Source organism: Rattus norvegicus, chromosome 2 (assembly GCF_021556685.1).
Source record: "Rattus norvegicus strain SHRSP/BbbUtx chromosome 2, alternate assembly SHRSP_T2T, whole genome shotgun sequence".
NCBI classification, from domain to species: domain Eukaryota; kingdom Metazoa; phylum Chordata; class Mammalia; order Rodentia; family Muridae; genus Rattus; species Rattus norvegicus.
This window is the reverse complement of record NC_141535.1, coordinates 185,670,001-185,685,000: the sequence shown is the minus strand read 5'-3', so window position 1 is coordinate 185,685,000 and position 15,000 is coordinate 185,670,001. Positions and strand designations below refer to the sequence as shown.

At 43.6% G+C, this 15,000-nt stretch overlaps 1 protein-coding gene across 2 annotated transcripts in view; it reads left to right on the top strand.

The window, feature by feature from the left end:
- The window catches only part of Vps45 (vacuolar protein sorting 45 homolog), a 59,984-nt gene that overhangs the window by 9,924 nt on the left and 35,060 nt on the right, over window positions 1-15,000 (top strand). Inside the window, 7 exon segments of one of the 2 annotated variants that reach the window (NM_172072.2) lie at window positions 1-23; window positions 972-1,040; window positions 1,156-1,293; window positions 2,475-2,585; window positions 5,674-5,808; window positions 6,181-6,294; window positions 6,758-6,925. The exon segment at window positions 1-23 is cut by the window's left edge and continues 57 nt beyond it. In NM_172072.2, the coding sequence (NP_742069.1) occupies window positions 1-23; window positions 972-1,040; window positions 1,156-1,293; window positions 2,475-2,585; window positions 5,674-5,808; window positions 6,181-6,294; window positions 6,758-6,925 (758 nt within the window). 2 annotated transcript variants of the gene reach the window in all.

Below are 15,000 nucleotides of genomic sequence, written 5' to 3'. Positions count from 1 at the left end.
AGGAAGTTGTGGCTGAAGTTCAGGTAAAGGCGTGGGTCCTGGAGCATCCCTTGGGTTGGCCCCGTTAAACGATTTTAGTCTAAAATTAAGGAAGGTGCTGTCTGGTCAGACAAAATAAATGTGTGCACACCAGAACAGGCTTGTACTTAGGAAGTCTTGGAGTTCTAAATCGGATAGAAAGAGAAGTCATGGAGGCAGCAGGAGGGAGCAGAGGGGCTGATTCACTGGGGGACATTTTCACAGTTGGGGAAGAGTCAGTTTGTGCTCCTGTTAGTTCATGAGAGTTCCTGGGCCCTGCTTTAAACACCTTGGTCAGTAAGACTGCGCATGACTGGGAGAGAGAGAAGAGGGACCAGAGGCTGAAGGAGGGCTTCTAATGCTCTGTCTGAGAGACCTAGGATTCGGGAACTAATAACCAGCCTTGGGCACCAGGTAAAACTTGGAAACTCCTAGTCACTTATTTATATGCTATAGGATATGTAACATTAGCATTATACTCTTACTTTTCCTTCTTGAATAGTTCAGCGTTCTTGAATACACTTGTCATAATATTTGATATATTTATCACTTACATGAAAAGTACTGTCTTCTTAGGCAACAAATTAAGTAATTTTGAGTTTTCAAAAATGTTCTAGGTGATAGAACATATAAAAAGAGTGATTTCTTCTAAATCATATTCTCCCATACAAGGAAACACTTGGCATTTAATGTGGTGTATCCTACAGCAGTGTTTTGCTTTTTACTAATTGCAAGTTTACCTTGGTGTGTATACTTGAGCATTTGTCATTGCTGTATTTATAGTAGTGCAATTGCACCATACGACCGTTGCTACGCACTTACTTGAACATCTTGTACGTTATCGCCTTCCATGTTCCCATTCGGAGCTCATAGCACTCAGTATATCGGCGTCTATAGCCCTTGAGACAGCTGCAGCCCATGCACTGACCAATCTTGATGCTTTTCACTTGCAGGAATTTTATGGAGATTATATTGCTGTGAATCCACATTTGTTTTCCCTCAATATCTTGGGCTGCTGTCAGGTATGGAAGGCCAGGATTTTCAAAATAAGTTAATCAAGTGGAAATTAATTCAACAAGCAATGAGTTAAGAGGAAAAAGGTAAAATATTTTCTTTTAATATGTTTTTAACAAAAAGGGTCGAAATTGGGATCCAGCCCAGCTATCCAGAACCACTCAAGGGCTGACCGCTCTCCTTTTGTCTCTGAAGAAGTGTCCCATGATTCGTTATCAGCTTTCATCAGAGGCTGCAAAGAGACTGGGAGAGTGTGTTAAGGTACAGTAGTCCCTATTCCCGGTCCTAAACCCTCAATGTCTGTCATTTCCCTGTAATAGTTAAGCAAATAAAAGAGAGGAAGAAAAAAGGAAGGAAGCAAAAGAGGCAATATGTTAGTTTCATTGGCAAAGAAGTATGGCTATATAATTCAAAATAATAAAAAAAGAAGCAAATTAGCACCATTACCTATAGGTTTAATATTAAGAAATATTCACAGCTATTTAACTTTAGGGGCCCAACTGAATCACTTGTAAAGTAGGGTTGCAAGTCCTGACTTTTTCCCCCTTGGAAATAGCTAGGTTTCTTATTAATGTACCATTTATAGCATCAGATCCAACAGCCCCCTGCCCCAACAAGGAAGTTGAAAAACATTAACAGAAAGAGCATATGCTGGATAGGCTAGGGAGTCAGAATCCTATGATGCCATCCCTGCCATCCCTGACAGCCCTGCCGGCCCTGCAGGCCCTGCAGGCCCTGCTTTGGGACCCAGAAGAGAGTATGAGACGCTTCAAGGCTTCCAAAGCCTCGGGGAGTCCAGGGTCATTTTGGGAGGAGTCCTCAGGGTTCTGCTTTGCGGAACCTGATGGGTATGTTGTACCTTTCCCAATCCTTTTGCCTGAGGTACATTAAACTAATTCCTAGGCCAAGGTTTGACCTGTAGCTTCTGACAAACTGAGACGAAAAGTGCTTTCCCTTGACTCCAGCTCAGATGTGCTAGCCTTGGACAACTGCTTGAGCTCCATCTCACAACTTCGATATAGGAACCAAGTCCTAATGTCTCCTTTTGTCATTCCGAGTGAGTCAGACAAAGCCTCCAGAGCCTCCTCATTAGGGCTGGGGTCAGCCTTGAAGTGCTGTATTAGCTGCAGGAACAGCTCAAGGGTGAACCCAGAGCTGCTATATGTGGAAGACAGACTGGGATTTGTCTCCATCTTGTCTCTTCTCTCATGGCTGCTGCCGATTTGAGTGTCCTTGAGGCCCTAGTCTAGGATTTTAGCTAAAATCCCACTTCCATCAAGTCCCGACTTCTTAAATAGCATGCTACAAAACTCTATGAAGGTTTTGAATCCTTTTATGGGAGGCCCATGAGGGTGGGAAAAGTACTCCATGTGTGTCCGATTCTTGTCCTCTCTGCTTGCAGCCAACTGCTTACCCAGACCACTCTCTTCTCTCACCCTCAGCAAGTGATAAGTAAAGAGTATGAACTCTTTGAGTTCCGGCGGACAGAGGTTCCTCCACTGCTTCTCATTCTGGATCGCTGCGATGACGCCATCACCCCACTGCTCAACCAGGTGTGAGCCTTTGTTAGCAGGAAGAATGGGTAGGGGTGGCGCTCATTAACAAGCAACCATGGAAACCATCCATTCTTCCCCCTTGCTTTCAGCTATTCTTGGTTTTTGCCTTACATTCTCTGGTGTATTGGTGCCCATCTCTCCAGCCCCAGTCATTTGTGCTGGCTTCCACCTCTTTCCTCCTGTCCTTCCTGCTGCTGTCCCTCTCTCAGCAAGGCCACCTCAAAGCTCTGGACTCCACTTCCTAGGGTCTCCTTTTCTGGCCTTACTGCTCGAGCGTTGGTCTAACCCCAATCTCTTGCAGTAACAGTGAAACAGGCATCCATTCAGTTCCTTCTTTTGATTTTTCTTCAATCTGTATTCTACAAAACCAAGGTTGTTAATGACCACCCTCAGCTTACAACTCCTGGCCTAAAAACCTTTGTGTTCCCACTTACCCACTGGGTTAAAAACAGTCTCCTGATGTTGGTACCCAAGCACATTCGGGGTGTGTACCCAACTGCACAGAAAGCCAGAGCTTCCTGCTACAGAGTTCCTTGCCATTGTGCTTGTGGTGTGACTGCTGTCTAAGCACAGAGACCTCTGGGATGCCTTCTCTTCGCCACCTTACCTATCAAAACTGTTTTCTCTTGAAACCACTGAGAAACCTGGGAGCAGCTTTTTTTTTTTTTCTGGAGCTGAGGACCGAACCCAGGGCCTCACTTGCTAGGCAAGCGCTCTACCACTGAGCTAAATCCCCAACCCTGAGAGCAGCTTTTTAAAGACTGCTTCAACAGACAGGGTTTACTTTCTCCCTCAGGTTGTGGAGAATTTGTCTCTTATGCCACATGCTGAACTTGCCAAATTACATCTTTGGTTTTTTTGACCATCTTGGGTAACACTCCTAAGGTAGCCTGTGTCCCCTCATGCTCATTCTGCTGCAAGTTAAGCAGTTCCTTGTATGTAGCTCTGCCGTGTGGTGATTGTGGATTTAGAGGGGAAGCTCTCTTTCCGTGTCAGTTTCTCTCAGCACATAGTTATGGCAGTGCCAAGGGTAACCCACTGTGGAAGGAAGCCCCTCTATGGAATAAGGTAACATCTGGCCACCAAAGGAACTTGATAGCAGAGACAAACAAACAAAGGAGGGAGAGGGGAATCTAGAGAAATGGCCGGGTGGATAAGAGCACATACTGCTCTTACAGAGGACTTGAGTTCTGTGGCCCAGCCCCCACACTGGGCCACTCACAGCCACTTTTAACTCCTGTTCCAATGAATCTGGTGCCCCACCTGGCCTTTGCAGGCAGTATACTCATGCACAAACCCACATTCAAACTTAAGGAATCAAAAATAAACATAAAATCTTTTTAAAATAGTAGAAAGAAAAGTAATAATCTATAATTCAATATTCCAAAGAAAAACAGATTTCACTGAGAATCTATAATTGCCTATACTGACCTAGGTATTGTATGTAAGGGTTAAAAGAGAGAGTCTCTTGTCCTACAAAACAAAAACAAAACAAAACAAAACAAAACAACCTGTGTCCTAAGAGGAGGAGAAACCAGGCTTTACTTGTAGAGTAAGCGCTGTGGACAAACCATGATGACTCTGTCTGCTGGGCTGTACCTACTGTAAATGCCCAAGGGAGCTGGCTTACTCAGGATCCTCTTGGCAAATCTGTACTTTTGTTGGTGTTTGTTTGTTTTAATTTGTTCTGGAGGTTGAAAACCACTTTCCTTTTCCTTTTTCCTTTTATGTGTTTGGGTGTTTTGCCTATACGTGTCTTTGCACTACCTGTGTGCCGTTGCCACTGGAGACCAGAAAGGCACTGGATCCCTGGAATCAGATTTATAGACAGTTGTGAAGTACCATGTGGGTGCTAGGATCTGCACTTTAGGTCCTTTAAGAAAGCAGCCAGTGTTCTCAACCACTGAGCAATCCTTTGACAAATCTTTCAGGCAATAAAGCACCTTCTTTTGGGCTAGAGGCGGCTCAGTGTTAAGAGTACTGATTGCTCCTCCATAGGACCCAAGTTCAGTTCCTGTGGGATCTGCTGCCCTCTTTTGGCTCCCAGTGGCATCAACACACATGTGGCACACACACACATTCATATACACAAATAAACAAAATTTAAAGTACTCTCTTTTATTGCATCTTAAATTCTTTCTTTTTAAAAAATATGGGTGCTTTACCTAAATGTATGTTTGTACAACACGAGTATGCCTGGTGCTCATGGAGGCCAGAAGAGGGCGCTGGATCCCTGGGATGGAGCTACAGACAGTTGTGAGCGTCCACATGGTGCTGGGGATTGAACCTGGTCCTCGGAAGAACAGCCAGTGAGTGCTCTGAGCCATCTCTCCAGCCCGTTAAAATACTTTTTAATGAATTTAATTGTAAATATATGTATAAACATCTCTAGCATTTGTATTCTAGATATAGTAGTTAAGTTGCTAAAAATTCTTAGTTTTGTAAAAATGCAGTCTCCATAAATGGTGAGAAGGCAGATTTTTGACATTTCACCTTTCTGGTTTTTAACCAAACAAATTTACATTTTTGAAGGCTGTAAATCAATCCTTCACAATTCATACTCAGTTAAAAACATAAGATAAAATGGATCCAAGGAGAGTGTCTAATTATGCCAGTGTTTTTGATTAACTCACAAGGGTTTTTCTGATAATATTAGTGTTCCCAGGATAAATATAGCACCACTCAGATCTGTAAGAACACACTTCTCAGAGAAGCGTGCAGGAACTGGTGCAGCCTGTAACCCTGGCTGTGAAGCCAAAAATACACTCTTAATTCACAGGAAAGAACCAGGGCTAATGATGGCTGTAATCATTTGCTCTCCATCAGGAGTATTGATCTTGTTGCGTTTTCTCTAGAGTGTGAAATGTAAAAGTATTTTGACTGTTTGAGTGTTTAAGCAATTAAAGTGACAATCTTAATATTTACAAGAGAACCAAGTATTAATAAAGTATTTAATAAAAGCTAACTAAACAGAGGAACTTGGTGTGAAGCAGGCTACTTACTAAATGTGCCATCGCTCTTTGTTTCCTGACACTTGACATTTCCATGTTGTCACTCGCCAACTCTTTTTGTTTTACTTCTTCAGTGGACATATCAGGCCATGGTCCATGAACTACTGGGCATAAACAACAACCGGATTGATCTTTCCAGAGTGCCAGGAATCAGCAAAGACTTAAGAGAGGTGGTCCTGTCCGCTGAAAATGATGAATTCTATGCTAATGTAGGTGCTTTGATTTATCAGTTGTTCCTATGTAAAGTGTCAGTACTGGCTTGTGAGAAGGGGACTCCTAGGGTCTTTGTGTGAAAGGACGACAGGACCCCTGCAGCTAGGCTGTACCTCAGGCTGGCAATGTCCAATGGCTGGCCTTGGACGTATGATCACAAGATACTGACTTCTGGTCATAGTAGCTGACTCCATTCTGGTAGCTCTTTGTGAAATTACTAATGGTATTAACCACTAGTGTCCTGGCTAATCGATAGGCTCTGTAATTAAAATGGAATTTGTCTTTCAAATCTGTTCAAAATTGTTCACTTTAATGATATCCAAAAACCAGACTGGTTTTGAACTTTCTTCTGACTTCCATTTTCACAGAACATGTACCTGAACTTTGCCGAGATTGGTAGCAATATAAAGAATCTCATGGAAGATTTCCAGAAGAAGAGACCGAAAGAGCAGCAAAAGCTAGAGTCCATAGCGGACATGAAGGTACGTCACACGCGTGGGTGACTGACGTGACACCAAGTTTTCTCTTCCTTTTTATTTTATTTTATTTTTTTGGTTTGGTTGATTTTTGGTTTTTTGTTTTTTTTTTCTTGTTTTTTTTTTGTTTCTTTTTTTTTTTTGTTTTTGTTTTTGTTTTTGTTTTTGTTTTTGTTTTTTCAGAGCTGAAGACCGAACCCAGGGCCTTCCACTGAGCTAAATCCCCAACCCCAGGTTTTTTGGTTTTTTGTTTGTTTGTTTTGGATTTTTTTGAGACCGGGCTTTTCTGGATAGCCCAGGCTGTCCTGAAACTTGTAGACCAGGCTGGCCTTGAACTCAGAGATGTGCCTGCCTCTGCCTCATAAGGATCAAAGGCATATGCCATCATGCCCAGCTTACAGTCTCTCTGTTTTTTTAACAAATGCCTTTTCCTAGTGAGCATCTCCCATTAATGTTTCTCCCATGGCAGGCCTTTGTTGAAAATTATCCACAATTCAAGAAGATGTCTGGGACTGTCTCAAAGCATGTGACAGTCGTTGGAGAACTGTCTCGGTTGGTCAGTGAACGAAACCTGCTGGAGGTTTCAGAGGTTGAGCAAGAACTGGCCTGTCAGAATGACCATTCTAGTGCTCTTCAGGTCAGTGCAACTGTGTGAGCACCTACTGTGTGTGAGGGCCTACTGTGTGTGAGCACCTACTATGTGTGGGCACCTACTGTGTGTGGGCACTGTGCTGGGCAGAGGAAGCTGCAAAGGCAAGTAACCCTTCTTCACCAACATGGCACTCAGCTTACCATGCAGTCAGGGACACATTTAAGATGGCTATAAGCCAGGCGTGGCAACCCCCAACTATAATCTCAGCACTTGTGAGCTGAGGCTGGAGGATCACAAGTTGAACTTGAATATACAACTTAGTGAGTGAGACCCTGTCTCAAAATAAATAAAGGATACATGATGAAGCAGCCCTGTTCTCGGTTTCCAGTGCCACTGCAGAGCAATTAGTGACTAGAAACTGCTTCTCACTTCACAGACATGCTAACACACTGCATGCCAGTGCTGTGATAAGGAGGAATGGAGATGAATAAGACACATCCTCCCTCAGTGTGCTCACACTGTAAGAAGCAATTTTAAAGAGTCGTGGGTTGCAGAGATGGTTCAGAAGGTAAAGTGCTAATGTTGAAGCATGAGGGTCTAAGTGCAGCTCACAGCACCCACATGGAAAGCTGGGTGTGGTGCTGTACGCCTGTGATCCCTGCACTAGGAAACAGAGAGGTCATGGGGCTTAGTGGCCAGCCAGTCTAGCCAGCTGGATACCCCCAGCTCAATGAGAGACCCTGTCTCAAAACACTAAGTGTGGAGAACAATCAAGAAAGAGCACCCAGCATCAACTTCAGGCTTCCACATGCAGATGCATCCATGTGCGCACACTCCAGAACATACATGTACTTATCACATGAACAAGTACCTAGGTATGCATAAACAATTATAAGGAACTGTAATCTCATGTGTAACCAAGGTCTTCACAAAAACACGTGGAAATATAGAGGAAGAACTGTTTTCCCCAACAATGATCTTTCCAATTCTTGATGTAGAGGATGTGAAAACTAGTTCTGCACAGACAGAGGTAGGAACACAAACACCAAGTGGAGGAAAAAGGAGAATCAGGTGTGGAGCTGTGAAGACATGGGTGTGCAAGCCGAGGCAGGCAATAGATAAACCAGAGAGACTGCTGCTGAGCAGGGACTACAGCTCAGTGGTGGACGGCCTGTCTGGTGTACTACACACACACACACACACACACACACACACACACACACGAGAGAGAGAGAGAGAGAGAGAGAGAGAGAGAGAGAGAGAGAGAAGAAAAGGAGATTGAGCTTCAGTTTTAAAATGATGGGAGTCACCAGAGGATCTTAAAAGAAATGCTATATAATCAGACTCTAACATCAAGAAATACATAATCTGGATGAATAGACAAAAAAATAAGAAAGTATTACATGGTGTTTCTGGATACTGCTAAAGTCAGAACTGTGACTCTGACCATAAATAGACAAGGTTCTTTGGAAACTTCCCTCAGCGACGGCAATGCTAGGAGGGCCGCAAGGAATGAGTAGAATCAGGAGGAGGATCCCTGTCAGGAGCAACACAAAGCAAAGGCACATTGGTGAGCAGGAAATAAGAAGCAGCTTGGCCCATTGAGGGTGGGCGTGGGAGAGAGACAGGAGGTAAAATTGAGTTGGCAAGCAGGAATCTCCCTAAGAACCATGTTAGAGGCATCTGCTCACTGAGCTAGGCAGAGACCTGGTGTGGGTCTTAGATGAAAGTCAGTGTGCAAAGCTGACTGATGGAGTCTATTCAGAATGCATCAGAGGTGAAAAGACTGATGTCAGGAGGTCTGTAGGCCTATGGTGACCATAATAGATAGTGGCAAACCCAGGAGTCAGGGAGAGCAGAGGAAACAGCCAGTGACATATACAAATGAGACAGAAAGATCAGATCAGAGGTAACTCCAGGGTTCCCAAGACCCACATTAATTCTGTCAAGATGACAGAAAACAAAAATGACCCATCTGTACGGAATGCCATTGAAAAAAGTTAACTTAGGAGTAAGTCCTTTGGGAGGTAGTGATTGCTGAACCACTTATAAGGATCACATCCCTCATTGATAGGACCTCAGCTTCTCTTCCTCTGCCAAATTCAGTAAAGCCACCTAGGTACATTGGACACAGCGCTTGCTTTGGGACCATAATGCCTTAGCTTTGGTGAATATCCTTTTCACCAAAGTTTGGGAAAAGTTTGCCCATGTGCCAGAAATAGCAACCTCAGGTTCTGTGTTGCAATGAGTACTTGATATGACGCATAGGATGCTTGGGGATGCTGGTTCCTCACCCTAAGACATTTTATGTACAGTAGAATCAAATGGTAGCAGTTCATATGGGTGCTCTAGTCCAACACAGTCTCTACTGGCACCTATAAGTCTTGCTTTTAAGTTTTAAACATTTACCAAGATTTTCTGAAAACACCAATGTTTAAAAAGTCATAACAATGCTGTTTGCTTTATATTTATCTGATGTGATCATCATCATTTTCATATTGTCCATGGTACCTAAATCTTTACAAAGAATTCTGTTCTTGAGACTGGCATTTCTTAATTCTTAGGCAGATTGTACGTATAGGTTAAAAGAGGTGTATATTAAAACCTGAGTCTGCTAACCATGCCATACACCCTTATAGGTTCTCCTAAGCCATGTGGATGCACATCTCTTTATGTTTGAGACAAAGCCTCACTATGCAGCCATGGCTGGCCTGGAACTCGGCCAAGCTGGCCTGGAACTCACCGAGATCCACTTGCTTCTGCTTCCCACATGCTGGGTCTCTATCTCTTTTTTAATTCAAGTGGTACTATACTCTACAGAGAGCTGCATTTTGTTTTCTCACTTAACATATATCTAAGAGACTGTTTTGGATCTCTTTGCCATATGGAAATCAGTTAGAAAGTTATTACAATCCTTTTTACATGAAGCTTTAGTTTTGCTACTTTTTAAAAGAAAAAGATAATGCATACTTTAGAAAACCACGACCTCAGGGTTAGGCACTTAGCTCAGCAGTCGAGCGCTTGCCTAGCAAGTGCAAGGCCCTGGGTTCGGTCCCCAGCTCCGAAAAAAGAAAAGAAAGAAAGAAAAAAAAAAAAGAAAGAAAACCATGACCTCTAGCCTAGGCATCGCTGTAAGCTGCAATCCCAGTACTCAGGAGTATGAGGCAAAGGGTAGCCATGAGTTTGAGGCCAGCCTGGGCTAAGGATGAGACCTTGTCTTATAAACAAACAAATGAAAAAGAACTCTAATTATGATCTGATCACTATTTTGGAAATTATATTTTTAAGATTTCTTGTGTGGGGTGTTAGAGTTTTACAGTCAGCGGTAGTTTGGGCTTTCCTGATCACAAAGAAATTCTTTACAACGTGATTTAAATAGTCCATAAAGGAACTTTTGTTTGATAATGAGTGGATGTCAGTGGCCGACCCCTAAATGACCCGACCTTAGATGGCATATGTCATGAAGCAATGAACTAAGGTTCTGACTAGAGCTGGGGTTTGCTTAATCGAATAGTAAGTGTACCATGGTTTAAAAAAAAAGCTCATGTATCCCATTAAAAATTAACTATAATTCCTTCCACTTCTAACCAGTTATATACAAACAAACAACCAGGAATTTGACTTAGGAAGAATTTCACTAGGTGCTACCACTGAAGCACATGTGTGTCTTCGGAGGGCAGTGGTTTGATTAAGGGTGAAGATGTTCAAGTCATGAAGAAGAATATCTCCAGAAAGAAAACAGTCCCTGCCTGCTGTGTTACCACAGCATTGCTCTTCATCTGGAAGGGCTGGCCTGTTTAACCCTGTTCCCTGACGTTGGGAAAACCTCAAATCACAGTTAATGGTGTATAGGGACTTGAAGAGGAAGAGTCCTGTCTGGAGCCTCAGAGAGCTTGAGTCTTTAGTGACTTGAGTTTGGAAATGGTTGTTAACTGCTCTAAACACCAGTACTTTTGTCTCTAAAATGCAAGAAAATACTAGTACTTATTACATATGGTGACTACCCCCAGTGTGTGTAGTAATACTTAATATGCTTGTTTTTATGTTTATTGATTGTGTGCGTGTGTGCACATGCCATGGTGCTCGTGTGGAGGTCAGTGGGAGTTTGTTCTCCTTCCACCATGTACGTGCTGGGAATTGAACTCAGGCATAACAGCACTCACCTTTACCTACTAATGGGTCTTGATGACCCATTTGTTTTGTTGTTGTTGTTGTTGTTTTGTTTCGTTTTGAGACAAGGTCTCACTCAACAGCCCAGACTAGTCTTTAATTTGTAGCAGTCCTCCTTCCTCAGTTAAAAGTGTTGGATTACAAGATTGGGCTGTCCTGTGCAGTCATGCGTCCATGCTTGGCGGCACATGCCTGTAACCCAGCACCTGAGAGGAGGAAGATAGATCAGGAGGTCAAGCTCGCCTTCAGCTCCAGAGCAAGCTTGAAGCCAGCCTGAGCTGCACGAGACCTGAACATCGATGTGGATATATTACCAGTTACTGAGGTCAGAGCCTGCCTACTTTCTACCGTTTTCCTGGTGGGTCCCCAGCACCCCAGGGGGTGATCCTGCGCTGCAAGATGAGAGTGGCTTTGTCACAACAGCTGGCTGAGCCCTCCACTAATTCTATCTTGCTGTCCTAGTCTGTTGGTCATGTTGTCATGCACTGCCTGTTGCATAGCAAGGGAGGGGACTCCAGAGACGGAGCTAAACCACGGAAAGGGGGACCTCACCCACCGAGTTCATCTTAACTTGTACCATAACTGGATGTTTTATGTCACAAGGAATTTCTGCTGCAATGCTGCTTTGTCAAAGTTCTGATAGAAGAAAACAGAAATAGGCTGGCCTCTATCAGCCTTAAACAATAGAAAATGCTCAAGATATCAGAAAAGAGCCGTTTTCTCCTTATGTTTTGAAGGACATGTTAACTCCTTTTTGAAACTTGATCTCCAAAACAGTGTGTTAGCTTTGCTTTGCCTATTTCTGGATTGTACCCATGGAAGATGAGAATACAAACAGGTTTTGTTTTCTTTCATTTTGTTTTAACATCCCATCCTTACTTATTTGTTTACCCTGTGTGTGTTGTGGGGCAGAGGTGTCAGAGAACAGTTTGTGGCACTTGGTTCTCCCTTCTACCATGTGGGTTCCAGGTGTCAAATCCAGATTCTCCAGTTTGGGGGCAAGCATGCTTATCCGCTGAGCCTTATCACTGATAGAATACTAACTCCTCAACCCCTTTTTAGTCAAGAGTCTCACTGTGCAGTCCAGGCTGACCTTGAACTTACAGAGATCTATCTGCCCCTATCTCCCCAATTCTGACCCCTGAGTACACAGTGGTTTTCTGGTTTGCTCTTCATTTGTCCTTTAGTTCATGGTCCTTTTTTTCTCTTCATAGTGGCAAGACTTGAGAATTATAGTTGGAAAAGAAAATCAAACATTGACCACACAAAGCAGTTATGTTTCTAACAAATTAGTACACCAGTAAGACACTGCTCTAACTCTTTCTCCTCTTTTCTGGTTCGTACCCTGGTTAGATCTCCATGAGACTTATGCCACCATTAGTCAAATGGACAAGCCAAGTAGCCTCAAAGACAGTAGTTCAAAATGATGTCGAAGGATAACATGGAACCAGGGGAAACAAGATGCCCTGCTTCCCCAAGGATGGCATGACTGAGAGAGAAGCAGGGACTCAGGTCAATGGAGGCACAGAGTATAAGGAGAAAACAGTATAAAGTGGGTCTGAGCCAAGTTCCTGAGGGGACAGCAAAGTCCAGCCAGTGTAATGCCAGTGTAAAATCTTAAGCAAGAGAGTGACAAGGCTCAAGAGACAAAAGGAGGTTGTTGGAAAGGAAGTGGACAGGAAGGGTACAACCCATCACTGTTTGCATACTAGTGAATGCAACAGTGCTGTACTAATGGAAACTGTCTGTTTCCACACTAATGCCCACCCATAGTCATGTGGGTACTTCAGAGTTACGAAAAGTACAGGGATGGTGTAGCCAGAAATTAGAGATTAAGGTTGAAAGGGGGTTACTTCAGGGGTAGGAAATCAGATACTGTGTCTGCAGAGGAGTGGCAGCAGGGACCCCAGATGAGATGTCACAGTGTTTTAAATTTCCCAGGTTGGTTGAGAAGGGGCAGGGGGAGTTAGAAAGAAAGGGAAGAGGAGGGAGAGAGAGCTCACATACATGTACATATCTGACAGAGTATATCCTAAAATGCCTTCTCATTGTGATAGAAAATATTAGACCATTTTAGCAGATGTCCTCAGTGGGCTATATTCTGTTGCTGTTCTGTAGAAAAGTTACCACAAAAGAAGAAAATAAGGAGATTCTTATGCATATGATGTCTAAGTGAATTTTCCCCCCTTTTGATCCCTTAAGGATGATGGTAAACATTAACCCAGGAAAACAATGCTGATCCCTCTTAGAGAACATTCTAGAAGAGCTTCTGCTGTATCCCTAGTCCCTGTGCCTGTGTGTAAAGAAGTCTTGCATACTGGACACGGTTGCAGAGGTGCTGGAGAGCACATTCCCGGGGCACATGCTTCCTTGGGATGTAATAGGTGTTCGAGGTTAAGCTATAAAGTACTGCACAGGTCCTAACTGTTCTGCCCCGGGACCAGTGCCTTTAGATGTCTTGCTACTTTGTTCCATTTCTCCCTCTGATTCTCATGTCCCTACTAATAACAGCTGTGCCTCAGCCTCCCACCACTCAGCTTTATGGCTTCCCATGTGCTGCTGCCTCCTTTAGAAAGGCTTCCCTGACTCCCCTGCAGCCACATGCGCTTTCTCTTCTTCTGCCCCTACTCCTCCTGCCACTTCAGCGACCTTTCACCTTTTGGGATCTGTTGATGGTGGTAAAATGCTTTTATAGCACTGCACACTGCTCTTGAAAAGGTCGCATCCTAAAAAAACCGTGTACTGGGCACAGATAAAAGCTATGAGGAAATTACAAGCTGACTGTTTAAAGTCAAACTTAAAAAAACAGAAAGCGGGGCTGGGGATTTAGCTCAGTAGTAGAGCGCTTACCTAGGAAGCGCAAGGCCCTGGGTTCGGTCCCCAGCTCCGAAAAAAAACAAAACAAAACAAAAAAACAGAAAGCTATCTAACTTTGTGATTGGAGCACAGATAATAACGGATAATAATGACAGTCCTAGCCAGATATGGTAGCTCACCTGGATCCCCAACTCCTGAAGGCGTACACATGAGAACCCTGCAAATCCACATAGCAAGCGCTTGGAAGTGCCAGGCCAATCTCATGACGAGTGAGACCCTATCACAAGAACCCAAAATACTAAAGTAAACCCTCACAGTTAGCGCACCACCATTTGCATATGGGAAGAAATCTGCCCATCTCTGCAGCCTTATTCTTGGAGTTAATGTTTTCTTTAGGCTCTAAAGTCTTTAAAATGTTTGTTTTTTATAGAGATTAGTTTTTTTTCAAAAGTGAAGATACCAGGTAAGTTTGTCTTCATCAGTCAGCTTGGGGTTTTGTATTTTGTTTGTCTTTATTTGATTGCAATGAAAGATCTTTGCAGCCTTCTCACTTGCCTTTGCCCTTCCCCGGGTCTTAGCACAGTGGGAAGTGGGCCAGCTCCCAGTCAGAAAGCCTCTGCGTAGGATGGCTATCTCCTCTTTGGTGTCCTCTTTAGTGATGTGGAAGCCTGTCCATGCCGAAGTTTGACCTATGAGCCAAGATGTCTTCTGTGTTAGCTGACACATGTTCACGGGTTTCAGTCTCACAAAGTAAAGTACTTTGAAGCAGCAGCTCTGTGCCAGAGTGGCTTGTGTTTGTTTCATCCCTCAATGAGTCTGTGTACTCACTGAAGACAAAATTGACTCAGACACACCAGTGTTTTCCCAACAGTGCCTGGCATGGTGCCTTCTGGGGGCCGAAATGTGTTCTTGGCTTAGGTTAAGTTATGTGCTCTGCTGTGTAATACAGATGTGCCATGTAGGAAGGCCCTTAATGTGAGGCTGAGAGAGACTTGTTCTGTCCCTTTGCTCCCAGCACCCACCCCTTAGATCATAAGTTGTAAGTTCTCCATGTTAGAGATTACATGCTGTCACATACACTTGTTTCTCTCAGCCATCTGGAGACTTGTTGTGACCTCTGGTGTTTGGGGGGG